This window comes from Apteryx mantelli, chromosome 26 (assembly GCF_036417845.1).
Source record: "Apteryx mantelli isolate bAptMan1 chromosome 26, bAptMan1.hap1, whole genome shotgun sequence".
Lineage (NCBI taxonomy): Eukaryota > Metazoa > Chordata > Aves > Apterygiformes > Apterygidae > Apteryx > Apteryx mantelli.
In genome coordinates, this window is record NC_090003.1 from 7,421,037 (window position 1) to 7,436,900 (window position 15,864).

The window sequence follows — 15,864 nt, forward strand, 5'->3', positions numbered from 1 at the left end:
ATGGCGCTGCTGCTGCTGCTGCTGCTGCTGCTGGCGGCGGCGGCGCTGGCGCTGGGCGCGGTGCTGCTCCACCTCCCCAGCTACGAGATCCCGCGCGGCGTGAACCAGCCGGCCAAGCTGCGGCTCGTCCTGGCGGTGCTGCTCGGCACCGCCGCCGTGGTGAGTGCAGCCGCGCCGGGTTTCCCCGGGCGGGCGCGGGGCGGGGGAAAGAGCAGAGCGCCGGGCTCGGCGGCCGCGGGGGGCCGGAGCCGCGCCTGCCGCTCGACGCCCTTCGCCCCGAAAAGCGGCACGTTGGGGGCTGCTCGGCGGAGATGCGCGAGCGGCAGCGCTGACCGCCGCCTCCATGGAGCGCGGAGTTACGGCGATGTTTTGCTTGACGACTGCCCTCGGCTACAGGCCGAGTCACCTTGCACACGGAAAACCGCAGCCCTTCAGCTGCTCCCGCCGCTGCTGACATTTACGGAACGAAAATCCGGTTAGGGAGCTTCACTTAATCTCCGCCTCACTTTTACAGCCTCGCACAAACTGCATAAGAGCCCTCCTAACTCTTCCTCTGTTGCTGTCGCTTGCTGTTAAATTTTTGATTTTTAAAAATGTTTTGTTTTCTTCTCCGCTCCAGCCACAACAGCCCTTTGCTGCCCACGCAGGCCTTGTTTTCCTGCGTGCTGTTTCTTACACCACTTACATCCTCTCTAAATTTACTCATTAAGCCACCAGGTCACCTTAATCACACGTAGAGGCCCACGAGGGAATGGATAAAGACAGGCTCTCATTAGGCATTTAAGATTAGGATCTTGTTTAGTAACTGAACACAGATGAACTGCAGTAGTTTGTGTGAGTCCATTATTTCAGCTGGTTCCCACCTTCTTCTTGTTTGTCCACTTATTACATCAGATTTATATTCTGGTTTGTAAGATCATTGCAAGAGCATTGGGAAAGGAAGCTTCTTTATGTTGCTTAGTAAATCTACAGGTATTGTGCAAATAAAAAGCAGCAACTAACTGGCACGACAGGACTGAGCATTAAAGATTTGCAAATCCACTGAGTTTTATGGTCTGCTAATTCTGGAGTATTGGTTTACGCAAGAAGAACTATAAAAGTTTCTGAGGATGTTTCTGTATACACCATTTCACTGTTGTTATCAGCTATAAATGAAACAAGTATGAGCAAAATGGTGTGCTGGACAATACTGACATTTAAAACGTATAATCCAATACAGCCAATTTAGATGGTCTATATAAAATTTATAATGTGATATTAGAATGACACTGGATTTGAATAATGAAATAGATTTTTTCATGTCTGTAGGAAGTGAAAGCTTGGGAAAATTTCCCTAACTAATGGGCTAGAGATGAATTATTTATTTTTATCAGACACCAGGAGTCAAATTGCTGTAGGTCCAGCCTAGATTTTTCAATCTTTCTTCAGAAGATGGTCTGGAAGACTCATGTGATTGCTAATATGATATATGGTACAAGCCTCTCCTCCTTGATACAACTAATGCAGGCAGCCAGAGAACAAATACTGTTTTCTGGATCTGTCCTGAGATCTCTCACTTTCTTAGGCCTGGACATTCATATCAAGAAAACCACCTGCAGAGTTACTTTTCCTTACTGTTTTTCATGGGTTTATGAAGGGAAAGCAAGAAAAAAGCAAGGACTAAACAACCTGCTAGAGTGAACTCTCCTGTCAGTATTTAGTATACCAGAAGCCATTCGGACCGTGTTTAGGAGATGCTTGCATAGCCATTGTGCTCTTCTACGAACAGTCTTCACAGTGGTTAGCCTGACTTTTCTTGTGCTGTTACTATTGTATTTTATTATATTGTACTAATGCTTTACAGTATTACCATCGCTTTTTTTCCCTTCATAAGCTCAAGTACAGTTCAATGTAAGTATGGTGCAGAGTTTTTATACCTTGGCTAAAACAAGTCTTTTAAAGAAGCCTTCATTTCTCATACTTTAAACAGGGGAAGATCTTGGAGAAGATTGGAATATGCAGTCAAATCACTTTTGGCCGATATATGCGAAGGGGAAGGAGACTAGCAGTGGATCCGAAGCTCTTTATCCAGGATCTGCAGTTTAAGAAAGTACCTGTTAGGGTTTATCAGCCTAAAACTCCATCTGATGGGCGAAGGAGAGGTATCATCTTCTTTCACGGAGGAGGCTGGGTATTTGGAAGTCTTGGTAAGATATTTGCTGGAGGCATTAGAGTAATTTAGAAAGAACATTCTCATCTTTTCATAAAATTTAAATAAGTGGATGTTTTCAGGCTGTGATTTGGAGAAGGTCTGAGGACACATACATAGTCTTCTGGAAATTAACATTTCCTAGCTGTCTCAAAGATTAGGGCACTAGCAAAGAAATAACGAAAACATTTCTTTTCCAGATACCTATGAAAAAGTATGCCGCTACATATCCAGAGAAAGTGAATCGGTAGTTATATCTGTTGAGTAAGTGAATGCTATCCAGTTCTATTGTTTGGAGATTATTGTTGGCGTGATGCCACAGTAGACCTGCACTGGTTTTGGAGATTTCTTTCTTACAGAGAAAGTCCATAAAGAAACAAATACAGCTTAAGTGTTCATTTGCTGATATAGTCAGAAAAGACCCGAATGACAATATTTAGTGCAATAAGAAAATATACAAAAGCCAAACAAAACTAAAGTAGAACATGGTTCCTTGTGCTGATCATATGCACACATAATGAGATGCTCCAAAACCTTGTGATTTATGGGAGAAAAGCGAGAAAATTCAGGCGGTATTACCCCCATTTTGTATAAGAAGCAGAGACACAAAATGATTAAATTACTTAGTCAAGAAGATGCAGGTAGTTTTCAGCACAAAACAGAAATGGATTACAAAGGCTCATTCAGTTCCTTAATCAGATGACAATGCTACTGTACTGAGTCCTTGTGATTGAACACGCAAATTATAGCTTATCTGTGATCACTAACTGGGAAATGCCTACTTAGAAGGTAATAAGTATTCTCAGCTGGAGGAAAAAACAAACAAACAAAAAGCCCTTGCAAGTCATTGTAAGATGCTATTTTCTAATTAATACTATTGACATTCCTTCTCTTGCTGTTGTTGTCTCTGTCTGCGTATTAGGTACCGTTTAGCTCCTGAGCACAAATACCCGGCTGCATATGAAGACTGTCTTAATGCTACCGTACACTTCATGAAGAATATAGAGCACTATGGGGTGGATCCTGCCCGTATAATTGTCAGCGGGGACAGTGCTGGCGGCAATCTAGCAGCTGCCGTTAGCCAGACCCTTGCAAGCAGACCAGACCTCCCAAAACTACGGGCTCAAATCTTGATCTACCCAGGCCTTCAGGCGCTGGACTTCAATTTACCATCCTATCAGCAAAATCGGGGAGTCCCTCTCCTATTCCGAGAACGTGCTGCTTTCTTTGCTTTGCAGTACCTAAATGGCGATGCATCACATGTAGAAGAGGTCTTGGAAGGCTCTCATATTCCTGCAGATATTAGGTTGAAGTATAGGAAGTGGGTGAGTCCAGATAACATCCCTGAACAGTTTAAGGTCAGAGGCGTCAAGCCGCTTGTGCCCACGCATTGCATAGCTGAAGTTTATGAGGCAGTGAAAAGATTCTGTGAGCCCAACCTGTGTCCGCTGTTAGCTGAAGATGCTGTTGTTCACCAGCAGCCCGAGTCTTTCATCTTGACATGCGAGTACGACGTGCTGAGAGACGACGGTTTGCTGTACAAGAAGAGATTAGAGGACAATGGTGTTCCAGTCACTTGGTACCACCTTGAGGATGGGTTCCATGGAATCATAAGCCTACACGATTACGGTGGCTTTTCATTTCCAGCTGGGAAAAGGGGACTGGACAGCATCGTTAACTTCATAAAGGGCTTATACTAGGCATCTTACATTCCAGGAGTCTATTAATGCCTCAACCTAGCAAAATATCTTTTTAGGATATTTAGTATCAAGTGATGAGTAGTCAGTCAAGGGCAGCCATTAACAATGATAAACAAGGCTCATGTGAATCTTATTCCAGTTGCTAGTTGGAATACTGAGTATGTAAATCTTTCTTATACATGCTTTGTACCAGGCTGAAAGCCCTTATCTTTAGCTATGTCAATAAATAAGAGCATTATTTTGAACTGACGTCCTGGTTTGTCCCACTTGTTTCAAATAAAACATGTCTTTGTCTGTGATGAGAGATTATGTGTATTGTGCAGGTATGTGCAGTGTGTTGGTGTAAATGTGCATTTCACTTGTATCACAATGTTTTGAGACATACTTTATGCTCTGATTCTGCACTCTATTAGAGAAAAAACTCCAGCTGACTGTAGTGAATTAGGAGCCACTGTTTTGCTCAACAGCAAATACCATCATATAAATACGCCTAGAACGTGGTTAGTGGATTGACAGTCACCGTGGAGATACTAAACATGAATGGCTCTAAGCCAAAGCGGTTCCACAAATCACCTATGTTTCCAATCACACAGCTGGTGGAGGTGGAGCCCCTTTCTGTCCTATTTTTAGCACTGAACTACTGAGTTACTTTCACCTCCAGAACTGGAAGGACTGTGATTATACTCACAAGGAGGGTATTGCTGGTGAGACAAAGAAGTATGACTGCACCGCAAATAGATGGACAGGATTGGTGGAAGACTGAACCCAAATACTCTTCTAAAGTTCTGATTGGAAACTGGTTGGAAGAGAGGAAAGGGGTAAGATCAGGAAAGGCGGCTGAGAACAGGAATAGTGTGGGTCAGAACCAATGCTCTGGGGATAGTTTACTACTGCACTCTAAGAGCCGAGGCTCATCTCAGAAGAGTAATGAAAGGGAGAAGGATGAGCATCTCGATTCACTTGCATCCATTCATTTTGTTCTTATGATCCTACATTCTTCCCCTTAAGCCAGGACGCAAGCAATGCCTAAGCATGGGGTATAATGTGTGGTTCACACTGAATATAACACTGGCCAATTAAAATGCTAGAGTTTTTTATAGTAATTCACCTCACAGTGCTATACAACAGTCACTTAATGATATATACCAATATTATACAACTGAGGCTTCATTAGCCCTTCCATAAGGAATACTTACATTAATTGTATCTTTAATAATTTGGATGTTAATTTCATTTGCCTGTGTAAACCAGAGTATCTTTGTTAGCAGAGCAGCTGTATAGATCGTATGTCCTACTTAGAACTGCGCAAAATTCTATCATTACACATTTTTTTATTAAAACATACCAGCTGGCTTTAATATTGGACCTGTTAGGACAATTCCTCCTGACTCCACTAAAACTACTTCCTCTAGATTTTTTTTTTTTGCCTGACATTTATGAGATCCGATGTGATCAAAGCAAATAAAGATAGTTTAAGGGTGTAAACATCACATAGAAAAAAGAAATCCTTAAAGTATTTCATTAAATTATAAATGAGGATCAAATAAGAAACAGAAAAGCAGTTAGAATATTAAGAAAAAAACCTTTGTGACTGAAAAAATAAGCAGGGGAATGGTCTTCCATAGAAAACATCCCATTTCTTTCAACTGAGCTGGGGCAAAATGCTAGACACTGTACTGCAGGGATTTGCCTTTTCAGGCACTAGTTCACACTGCAAGTGAAAGGATGTGACACCAAACCATGAATGATTTTTCAAGGGCTGTACAGCATCTTATATTTACACCAAGGAATCAATCCAGAATTTTACTATGGCTGATTATAGTAGCGGACTTTACCATTTGAGAAAAAGTATGCAGCACAGACTTCTTTTCAAGTAAGTGTTTTTTAAATACATAGATGAAGAAAGTAGCACTGGAACAAACTTCTAAAATTATCAGATTGCCTTAGCTATACTGAGTGTTGTATATCCTTTTAGTTTATAAAAGTCAGTGAGAAACTCAGCAACAGCACATACAGAACAGACTTCATTTACTTCCCGAATCACAAACCAGACCAAACATCAAGGAGAACCTTTCTGAAGAGACTAGAGGTATGTAAAAGAAATTTCATATGTAAGGTTGTGTATGCCAGCACTCCAAACAGCAATGAATTAGGACTAATACTTAAAACCTATTTTATATTCTTAAATGAGTATGTGTGTAAAAGAAAGCACTGCACCTGAGTGGCTGGTTTAGAGGATCCAGAGCTACCTCATCATCAGCGGATCAAGGTAGGATCCCCTTCAGAGTTAGAGAAACAGCATATACCCTATGGTACTCTGGTTGCTTCCCAGTATCTCCTTCTTAGCATGACCAGTGCACATGAAGAAAATCAGCTTGTTACTGGCTGGGGGGGGATATAGTGTTCTCAGGACATTCTGTGGCTTACCAGGAGCTTGATAGCAAAAGAGGATTATTTTCATCACTGCACCCCTGATTCACAGGAATGAACTGCACATAAATGAGTCCCAGATCTTTCAGAATAATACTTTTCCCACAAGCATCACCTGCTTGAATATCCCTTCCTCTGAGGTGCATCTCCATCCCCAAATATTCTGATCACTCCCTCCCGACAGACAGTTAGAAAGTGTATGCAATGGTAATGAACAAAAACATTTCAGAAGCACAACATGATCAGCTTTTCAGTTGCAGGCTTAAATGTACCTGCAAATGCATGCTGTATACATTCAAATCAGATAAATATGTCTCATGACATACAGACATAGTTGCTTAATTTTACTGGAAATTCACCTTATTTTAAAGGTAAATGCCTTGGGGACTATATTATAAGTAATTTAAGTATTCACAAATTATTATGGTATCACTGATGGCACAATCTGACTTAAAAGCATGCTAAACTATCTGAAGGCTATGCACAGAGACAAATAGCATGGTTTCATATACATCTCATTTCAGGGCCTCCCAAAGCAGCATTTCTTCTCACATCATGAGGAGCCAAGCAGCCGAAATTTAGTATCAGAGCATGATGATAACTACAACAGACACGGTCACAACACTTTGCTGTCTCCTCTCCGCAGATGGAATGGGCGTAAGTTGGCCTGGATTCCTGAGAAATCAGATTTCCCCATTCTTGGTAGTTTTTGGTATTATTAATTCCAAAAAAAAGGAACATTGTGTAGTGGTCAATGTATAGGCTAAGAGCCAGGAACCCCCTTCAGTTTTAAAATTCATTCTGAAACCAGATCTTTACAGTGACTTCTCACTACTTTCTTATCTAGTCAGTGGCTTATTTTTCTGCTTGATAAAGTGGAAATGTTGTCCATATAACAATGGATAACTTCTCTCCTCTATGCAATAATGCAAAACCAGCTGAAAACAAGGAGAGTTGTGAGGGAGGAGAATTTAGCTCATAATTTTTCAAATTTCTTAAAGCTAAATTTTTTTTCCATAGCAAACTGGAACAGTCACTGATTATTATTGTTTCTGAATTTAAGTCATATGTACAGGTCTGCTAATTTTTTTTCATATATTCTAGAGAGACTATGAGGAATTAGGACTGCTTACACTTGTATCATTACTGATGCCATTGATATCTAACAGTGATTTTCCCTTTCAGCCAAAGGGTAGGCACACATGCTCTGAGAGCAAAAAAAATCTGTTTCGTCCTTAACCCATTGTCAAACTAGTACAAATGCTCCCTATGAACATGTGGAGTAAATGGTAGAATTAAATTGATGGGTATTTTTATAATATTTAATCATTTCTTGTTTCAGAACCACCCACCAACTATGGCCTTCTTGAGCAGCTAATGAAAAAATGGCACAAGAAAGAAGCTGGAGTGATGAACAGTGTCTACACTGTTTCCTATGAAAAACCACCAGTTTCTGCTTTTGCTACTTGTCAAATTAGACAACCAGCTATAACTCATGACTTTTCTTCCAGCCAGGGACATCTTCCCCATAACGTTAGTACAATCCTGGACTATGAAGGGGCTCAGAAATATCCGCAAGTCCTAGGCCAGCTGGCCAGAGACACAACAAACTGATGCATCTGTGTAAACTGCTTATGGTGATCTCAAGTGCTACTTAAATACAGCTTCTTGCTCATATACTTAAGAGTGATCTGATCCATGTGGAAGGAATGGGAATTAGGTTATATAGGTGAACATCTGACTAGTTAGAAGCAGCTGTTGGGTTACATTCTGAACTGCAGCTGGCTGGGGATGTTTCTTCAACAGAAAATGTTCGGTCACTGAGAACAAAATTTTCATCTGTCAGTCTCTAGTCAGTGAATAGTTGCAGTAAAAAAAAATAGAGAGTTGGAATGATCCTAAAAGCATATAAATCTCTTAATTACTTTGTCCTTAGCTGTTATTTCATTTTTATACAGCTTGCTAGTATTTCTTTAAAAAACAAGGAGAAAAGAAACTTGTGTTATTCTATACGTCTGAATCACCTAAGAGTAAAGTAAGCATGTGAAAGGGCTGGCTATCTAAGCACAAGGTGAACCAAGGTTTCTCCCAATACAGTAAGCAAGCAGACCTTCATTTGCCCTTGGTTTTACTTACCAAAGGCACTTAATGGTAGATAAGCTGCAAAGTGAACTACATTAGCTGGCCCTGCATTACCAAACAGTAAACCAAGAGAAAATAGCAGTAGGTGGCCTTTATGTTGCTGGATAGGCCACCCTGACACTTTATTTAATTATCAGAAAGCCTGTAAATGACCTATACACAAAGTGCTGACAGAAGTCCAAATTCTTATTGTGCCGATGTGCAGGTTTTGCATTTAAATCGCGTTTTGTCCAGAGGAGATATTTGTAAGGTTCAGCTGCTATCGGTCTGAGGCTCACCAGCAAATCTGCAGCAAGCTAAAGACTTAAATGAAATATATCTGCAATTACTTGAAGTAATTGCATATTTATCTCTTCATCAATTTGGATCAAGATCAGCAATAATGTAATTATTTTTAGGCAAAAGCTTTAAAGCATATTCCTTAGTCTTGGCATGGTCAAGCCTCTGGCCATGGTCAGTACAGAGTTCTATCTCTGCGCAGAGCTACATTTTAGTCACTGTGATTTAATTTTGCTTTTTCAAAGTTGAATTGATTTTCAGCTTAGTAACATAGACATATCTGTGTAGAGCAACAGTGGCATCTATTGGCAAAGTGAATATTTACTGATCTTTGTGAGACATCCCAAGACATCTGCCAGAGATGTAAGCAGACCCCCAGCTGGTTGCATAATCAGACAGCAGCATTGTTAATGAAATCATTTTGAGCTGGAAGAACCCTGATAATTAGATAAAGCATTATTTTGCTTCCAAGTGCCAGGGAGATCAAAGACACATTAAAAACAAATTGAAAGCAAAAACAGGTGAAAGTGAGCACTGAATCACAGCCAGTTATTGGCACTGTGTTATAAAAACATATTCTCTTTGAAAAATTATCTTTAAAAGACCTCAAAAAGAAGGTATTCCTTACAACGGGGTGAAATCTGGCAGATACATAAATTCTTGTATCCGCAAGGAATTCCATCCAGATTCATTTTATTGCCAATACAACTATAAGTAGTGTATTTTTCTGTTGGTACCCATGTGCTAATATTAAAGCAAATACGAATTAGGCACACATCATAATAGTAAAAGAAAGCCCATGTAATATCTGGAATAGAGATTAGACAATTATACAAAGGTATTCTTCATTTCACACAGCTCTATCAGTTTGTTTAAAAATCTGGTCATCATTTATAAATGTTAAATATTCACAGTAAATGAAACATTTATGACTATTATCTACAGTGCTTCTAAAAGCAAAGCTCACATATGGAAAGAAATGACCAGTTTGATGCACAGGGAATTACTGGCATGCACAAGTACCACCTGTGAAATTTGTATGACGACAGTCATTCCAAATCCACAAGCAGACTGGGCAGGGCTTCCCAAGCACAGGTCTAATCTGTCCAATTATTGAGCCATTTACAAGTAAAATATACAACTATGATGCCCAAAGGAATCAAATCATGCCAGCAAACTGAACGAAATGCATTTTCATAGAGAGCTTCTTAAATATAAAAAATGCACAACTCTACAAGTTGTCAGTTGTGATTAATAATACCCAGGAGCAAAGTATCTGTTTTGAGCTGTTTAACTGATTAGCTGCTTTCACTTGAGCAACACTAAATATGCATCACAGATATATAACTAGCTTTTTGGTGACTGAAGTTTCCGAGCCTGTTAACTCATGTTATGACAGAAAGAGTTAGGACTTCTTCATCTCTTGATCCGTGTTTGGTAAAAGTGGAATCAAACACTGGCTGAACAACCAGTAGCAAAAGGTGAATCCTGCATATCTAGTTTTTGCCAACAGGGAGAAGAAAGCATATACACAGAATTTTTCCAATATTATACCGCATTTGGCATAAGTGCACTGTAGTGGAAAAGGCAGATAAAAATGAAGGATGCCTACAGCTGTAGTTCATAGATCCTACTTCTTGCTGTGGGTCAAACAATGATGTTTTACCCAATGCCCTTGATTAAAATATTGGTGGGATAAAGACTCCCTCAGTAATAAATACTGGCTCTGTATCTAACACAAATACATTTCACAACCCCCTCACGTCTTCAGCAATTACAAGGACTTTTATTCACTCAAGGTGAAAACACTAAAACAGAGGTTATCTTCTCTGTGCTTTATCATTACCTAATGATAAAGATAATACAAAGTTATTCAATCAGATATTACCATTAAATATCATCATGCCAAAACAGGCTTTTTCTTTAAATGCAAATTATTTTTCGGATTTGATAGATATATCCAAGCTTTACTTCACACAGTTCTTTTAATCTCAGGGCCTTGTGGTCACTTATGACTGGAAAGCAAGAGTTCACCAATTTCTTCAATTTTTCATGCACTGAATAGACATTTTGATACAACTGTCTTTTATGAAAACATTCCAGACAGTCTTGATTGTGTGAAATCAGCCTCAGATTTGAACTTCTGTGACATTAGAGAGACAAGGTGGAAGTTCAAATTGATGCACAACTCTCAAAGCAAGCATATTTCTTGCCTTGAAGGAGACTGATGTCAGCCTAGATGAGCTGCACAAAAAAGAAGCTGGATTCTTTGGACTGAGACTCAGTCAGGGTTGGGATTCAGACAAGGAACAGTGATGCTGGCTGGCAAGCCCTGCAATAATTTGGGAGTGTGCATGCCAGCTGTGAGGTGAGGGTGGTCACAGAGACAAAATGGCAGGGTTTCAGGGAGAAGAGAAACAGGGTATTGACAAGAGGTTGTTCTCATGGTCAGGAGGCCTCTTTTGGAAAGTTATAAATACGCCTTAAAAGATGCTTAAGAAGAGCTATTCAATAGCCAATTTGCTGTTAAAAACGGCTTCACTGGTCTGAATTTAAGCACTACCTCATGGGGATACAACGCCTGCTAAGTTCTGTCCTCCAAATCTGCACATGCCATGGTACTCAGTTCTCCGAGTAATACCTTTAAGCACATATAAGGATTGGGATCCAGACTGATCCTGCTCCCACAAGAATATAGCAAAGCTTTCTTTGATAGCCAGTACTCTATGCACACATATCTGACAAAGGTTGCCTGTATATTTAAACATGCGTTTTTTATACTAGTGATGAAATCTCATGATTTAAAACCTATTCAAGCTGAAAAGGCTATCTGTATGGAAATTACTTCATAAAGGAATAACTGGTATATTAGAGAGCTGCTGTTGAATAGAATTGTATTTTTCTATATGTAACTGCGAGGTAACTCCTCATCTAGTTGGTGCAGAAGAGAACCCTCTCCTAACAGCATATAACAGAAATAATTTTGTAGTTGCTTTGACAGTGCATTCGCTTTGAGTACTGAAAGTCCCGAGTTCTATTCAACAATGACCCATAATGGGATTGTTACATAAATAAGATACTAGCTGTTCTAGGGCAATAATATTTGTTAAGAAGGAAAAAATCTCTAGGCACAGTCATTTTATAGGGAGTTGCTCTTTATCATCACATACTTTTATTCCTTCAGTTGCAACGCTGCCCAAGGACTCCAGCCTCATCGTGCAGAACTCTGCTGAAAACAGACAATACAAAGACAGCCCCCGGCCCAGAGAGCTCCCAGGTCTTGGGCTGGTTAAACACACCAGCAGGATTTTAAAAATATATCGAACAAGCCATTCCAGTTCTTTAAATAAGAAGTCTGGATTGGCTGCATAAATATGTACTTATCTGCTTCAGTGCTGTAAATATGTAATTTAGGCTGCTGCCTCATGACATATTTTGTGTCTAATTTAAGGAACTGTATATTTGGACTAGAGGGTCTGGATGACTGTCAGGTAAATATTACAAGCTGTAAATTTTCACAGCAGATTTACACTAAATTTAGTTAGCACTATATTTAAAGAGAACATTGACCAGATGGTAGCCTTTGTCCTTGACAGTGTTTGGACTTGGAGATAGTTAAGGGTCCCTAGAGGAATGCTACTGGAGTCTCCCTGAAGTTATGAACAACTGCATTCTGTCATGGCAACTGTGACATCCTTTATTTGAGGGCTCAAGTCCCATCAGCTGGCACGGAGCCCTGTCCTCCTTAGTTCACCTCAAGATGGGGAACACTCATGCCAGACAGAAAAGTGCTTACGGAGAATGGCCTTAGAGGCTGTGCGTTGTCTGAGCTTCCCCTGCACCTCAGCCTATCCACAGAAAATCCTGGAATTTTAAAAATGAAAATAAAACAATTTTGAACCCTTAAAGCAATCCGGAGGCTATGGCTTTGCACATCAGCAGTTGCTGATACTGCCCACAGAGTCAGTGTTCTAAATTAAACTCTTCACTTTGAGATATCTACAAGATTGCTATAAAAATCCACTGAGCTGTACAGGCAAGCCTACATTTTTCTTCTGTTCTCTCAAATGCTTGAGCTCTAAAAGGGCCTTTAATTATGTTAATACTCTCACTGGACATCCCACTTTCCCTCAGAATTCCTGAGGTTTCATGTACTAGTAATTTTACTTTTAAATATGTACTTAGCACAATCTGCTAAAACAGTTGTGGACATCTCACCATGTCTCTCACGATATACTGTACAGACACTTTTCATTACTGCTGTTACTTACAAAGACTGAAAGCAAATCCCTTAATCTAGCCTTTGGAGTGCTTTAGGTCTAAATACTGCAATCCCACTGCTGAACGTAACGTCAGTAAAATCACAACCAGCTTAGAGCAGAGCAAGGCTTAGGCTGTACACCAAAAACAAGGACAACGTAGACACATAAGGCGACAGCAGGTGGCACGCTTGCCTCTATTTTAGCACTTCCTCAAGGCTGCACTAGGGTGTCTAGGATCCCCTGGCATCCAGCAATTGCTTAACAAGAGCGATCTCTGGGCGGCTGCTCTGCAAAGCCCTGACCGTCTGGGGACACAGAGGCTCAGCTCATGGTGTGCAAAAGCGCTATCCAAAGGACTGCTGGCGCTTGAGGTCTGGTATCCTACTTAGCCTAGATTCCCTCTTCAATCTGAGAGAAACGAGCACCCTCTCTCCCTTCTGGGCAAAATATTTCTACATTTTCCTTAAAAAGGTGCCATGTTTCTGTTCAGAGGATGCAGCTTTTCCAAATATTTTGAAATCCTTGGGGAGGAAAGGTGCTCCTGATGCTATTCTTTATCCCTACTACAGTACAAATGTAGGATAGAAGGCAAACTGAACTTGGTTCTCTACAATCAACATCACACAGTGACACAGGTGGTGGCTAAATGGTACGTGACTGACGGACAAGGTGACAGGAAGCCTCTGTTTCATGAGTAATACTTTTCTCTGGAAATAGTCTTGCTGAAATCAATGCAGTACAGAGCACGTGGAGGGTGGAAAAAGTCAACACCAGTTGGCCTAAAACAACCTGTAGTGTTTTAACACGCACAATTTGCATTGCCAGATGAATCTGTATGTTTTACACGCTGGCGGCTTTTACCTTTCATACTCCATGATGCAACACTTCAAGATGCTCTGATATTGTGGAAGCGTTGCTCCAGCAGCTTTCGGGGCGAACTGGCCCGTCGTCAGTACCTGAGCCGAGTTACAGAGAGGGAAGGGGATTTGCCTACAGCTACTCAGTAGAAGAGCTGGAGAAACCACACTGGCCGTTTGGTCCCTACTGCCGTATTTTAACCACTTGACTAAACTTTCTCCCCCACAAAATGTTAGCGTATACCAGCCTATTCCGCTCGATTGCTCAGGCAGCATTGTCAGCCTGTGTTTAAGAGATCAGCGTTAGGCAGTGTTGTTGGTCTGTACTTTTCCCCCCTGATTAATGAGTTTTTTCTCTAGCTGGTCATTTCACAGAAACAGCCTTCTTATTTTCTATTTATAGGGAATATTTGCAAAGCCACCTCAGCCAGCAGCATAGAAATCTCATAATCAGCAAACTGCTACAGGCAAAAATATGTTCCAATTAATACTAAATCAGAAATGTGCTGTTTTTTTCCCCTTTTTTCAGAGCTGCTAATGAGGAAAATCAAAATAGCATCTTCCAGTGAACTGGTGACACAGCTAAGGCGTTAAAAGTTTAGATATTAAAACAAACAAGGCACTTTCAAGCCCCCAAATATCAACCTTGTAAATGGAAAAAATGTCAAAAATGCCTGCGAGGTTTGAGATGGCCTTTTTTTAAAATCTGAACATTGGCACCAAAAACCTGAAATAATGGGCCAGCACGTTACCAAGCTGGAATAAATTGCACTTTTTTAAAGTGAATGTAGCTTTGGCTTATGGCACTAGTTTGACAGTCTTGGAGACCGCAGTCATCTGCTTCTGCCTCAAGCTAGGACAGCAGGCGCAGAGGCAGGGCGAGTTTATTCAGTGCTCTGATTTTATTATTTGTTAGAACAAAAAAGTGTATTTACCTCCAGACAGGGAGAAATAGCAGCTTCTAAATCATTTATTTTATAGACATTACCACTGTGGAATCAAAATGGTAGAATTTGCCAGTTTCATAGTCAAAATAGCGTTTTTCTTTCCTCAAAGCACATTGGGTCATTTTTTAAGGCTTATTTTAAAAAGACCCATTAACGCCAATTTTTTTTTTCCCTTTAGTATTCTGCAGCAGTAATTATTTCCTTTTTACATATGTAGTGGAATTCCTATGTCAGGAGTACCACAAATTGCCTGCATGAAATAAATATTGACACACAGATTTACTGCAGTACCATCCATTGAATAAGTTGAAATACTTGAGCATAAATTTGCTCTGAAACTAAACTAGCATCTATCATTGTAGGTCCATAAACTCTGCTAGAAATGGTATCATTATATATCACAGCAGGAACCTAGACCATATTATCAGTTGGAAATTAGGAACTGTACAGCATGATACGTGTTACATACAATGCGGTCCAAAGTCAATTGAAAACAGTGAAAAGACTCCAACTGCCTGTAAAACTGACTTATGGTCAGGCTGTTATTAGTTAGTTCTTAGAACTGCAATTCCATACTTGGAATTAGAAATAAGTCTATTTCTAGACTGTGATGATTCACAAGAATCCCCCTTTCCTGTATTCACTTACGCTTCAAAAGTTTTGGGGGAATTCTTTTTTGTTATTTTTTTCCTCTTTCTTTTTAGAATAAATCACACACTTAGTGTCTGATTAGCCAGTCTCAACCTTGAAACCAAGAATTCTCTTTACCAGATTATGGAGGCAGATAGCTGAGTTGCGTCACCTAATGTTTTTATTTTGGTTTCAGAGGAAGGGTCACTTTGGGACTTTCCATAAATGATCATAAGATATTTTAGCAACAGATACTGACTGCAATCCATCTGTGTTTAATTACCCAAGTAACGATGTACTGGCATCAGTGTGGACATGGGTGGGTCCATAAACGAGTCACTGATGTGAGTTTGGTATTAAGTATTAGGAACATAGCAACTTTTAAGTAGCTGCCTTGGGTACTTGTGGCAGTCTAGCTACAGAGCACGG

General features: G+C 40.3%; 2 protein-coding genes across 3 annotated transcripts in view; one reads left to right on the forward strand and one right to left on the reverse strand.

Annotated features, from left to right (window-relative positions):
- LOC106482433 (arylacetamide deacetylase-like 4) lies at positions 1 to 4,205 on the forward strand. The gene is made up of 4 exons (XM_067311131.1): positions 1 to 159; positions 1,970 to 2,186; positions 2,389 to 2,452; positions 3,111 to 4,205. The coding sequence occupies exons 1-4, from the start codon at positions 1 to 3 to the stop codon at positions 3,886 to 3,888; spliced, it is 1,218 nt and encodes a 405-aa protein (XP_067167232.1). The 3' UTR covers positions 3,889 to 4,205.
- LRRC38 (leucine rich repeat containing 38) overlaps positions 3,703 to 15,864 on the reverse strand; it is a 96,432-nt gene continuing 84,270 nt past the window's right edge. For both annotated transcript variants that reach the window (XR_010886411.1, XR_010886410.1), the window contains exon 6: positions 3,703 to 3,723. The gene's annotated coding sequence lies outside the window, so the exon portion shown is untranslated. The remainder of the gene's footprint in view (positions 3,724 to 15,864) is intronic.

What these genes read in the sequence shown, in the direction of transcription:
- LOC106482433 (XM_067311131.1), top strand. Translation starts at nt 1, where the DNA reads ATGGCGCTGCTGCTGCTGCTGCTGCTGCTGCTGGCGGCGGCGGCGCTG. An exon ending in CTGGGTATTTGGAAGTCTTG is followed by an intron (nt 2,187 to 2,388) that starts GTAAGATATTTG and finishes TTTCTTTTCCAG; the next exon opens with ATACCTATGAAAAAGTATGC. An exon ending in TCGGTAGTTATATCTGTTGA is followed by an intron (nt 2,453 to 3,110) that starts GTAAGTGAATGC and finishes TCTGCGTATTAG; the next exon opens with GTACCGTTTAGCTCCTGAGC.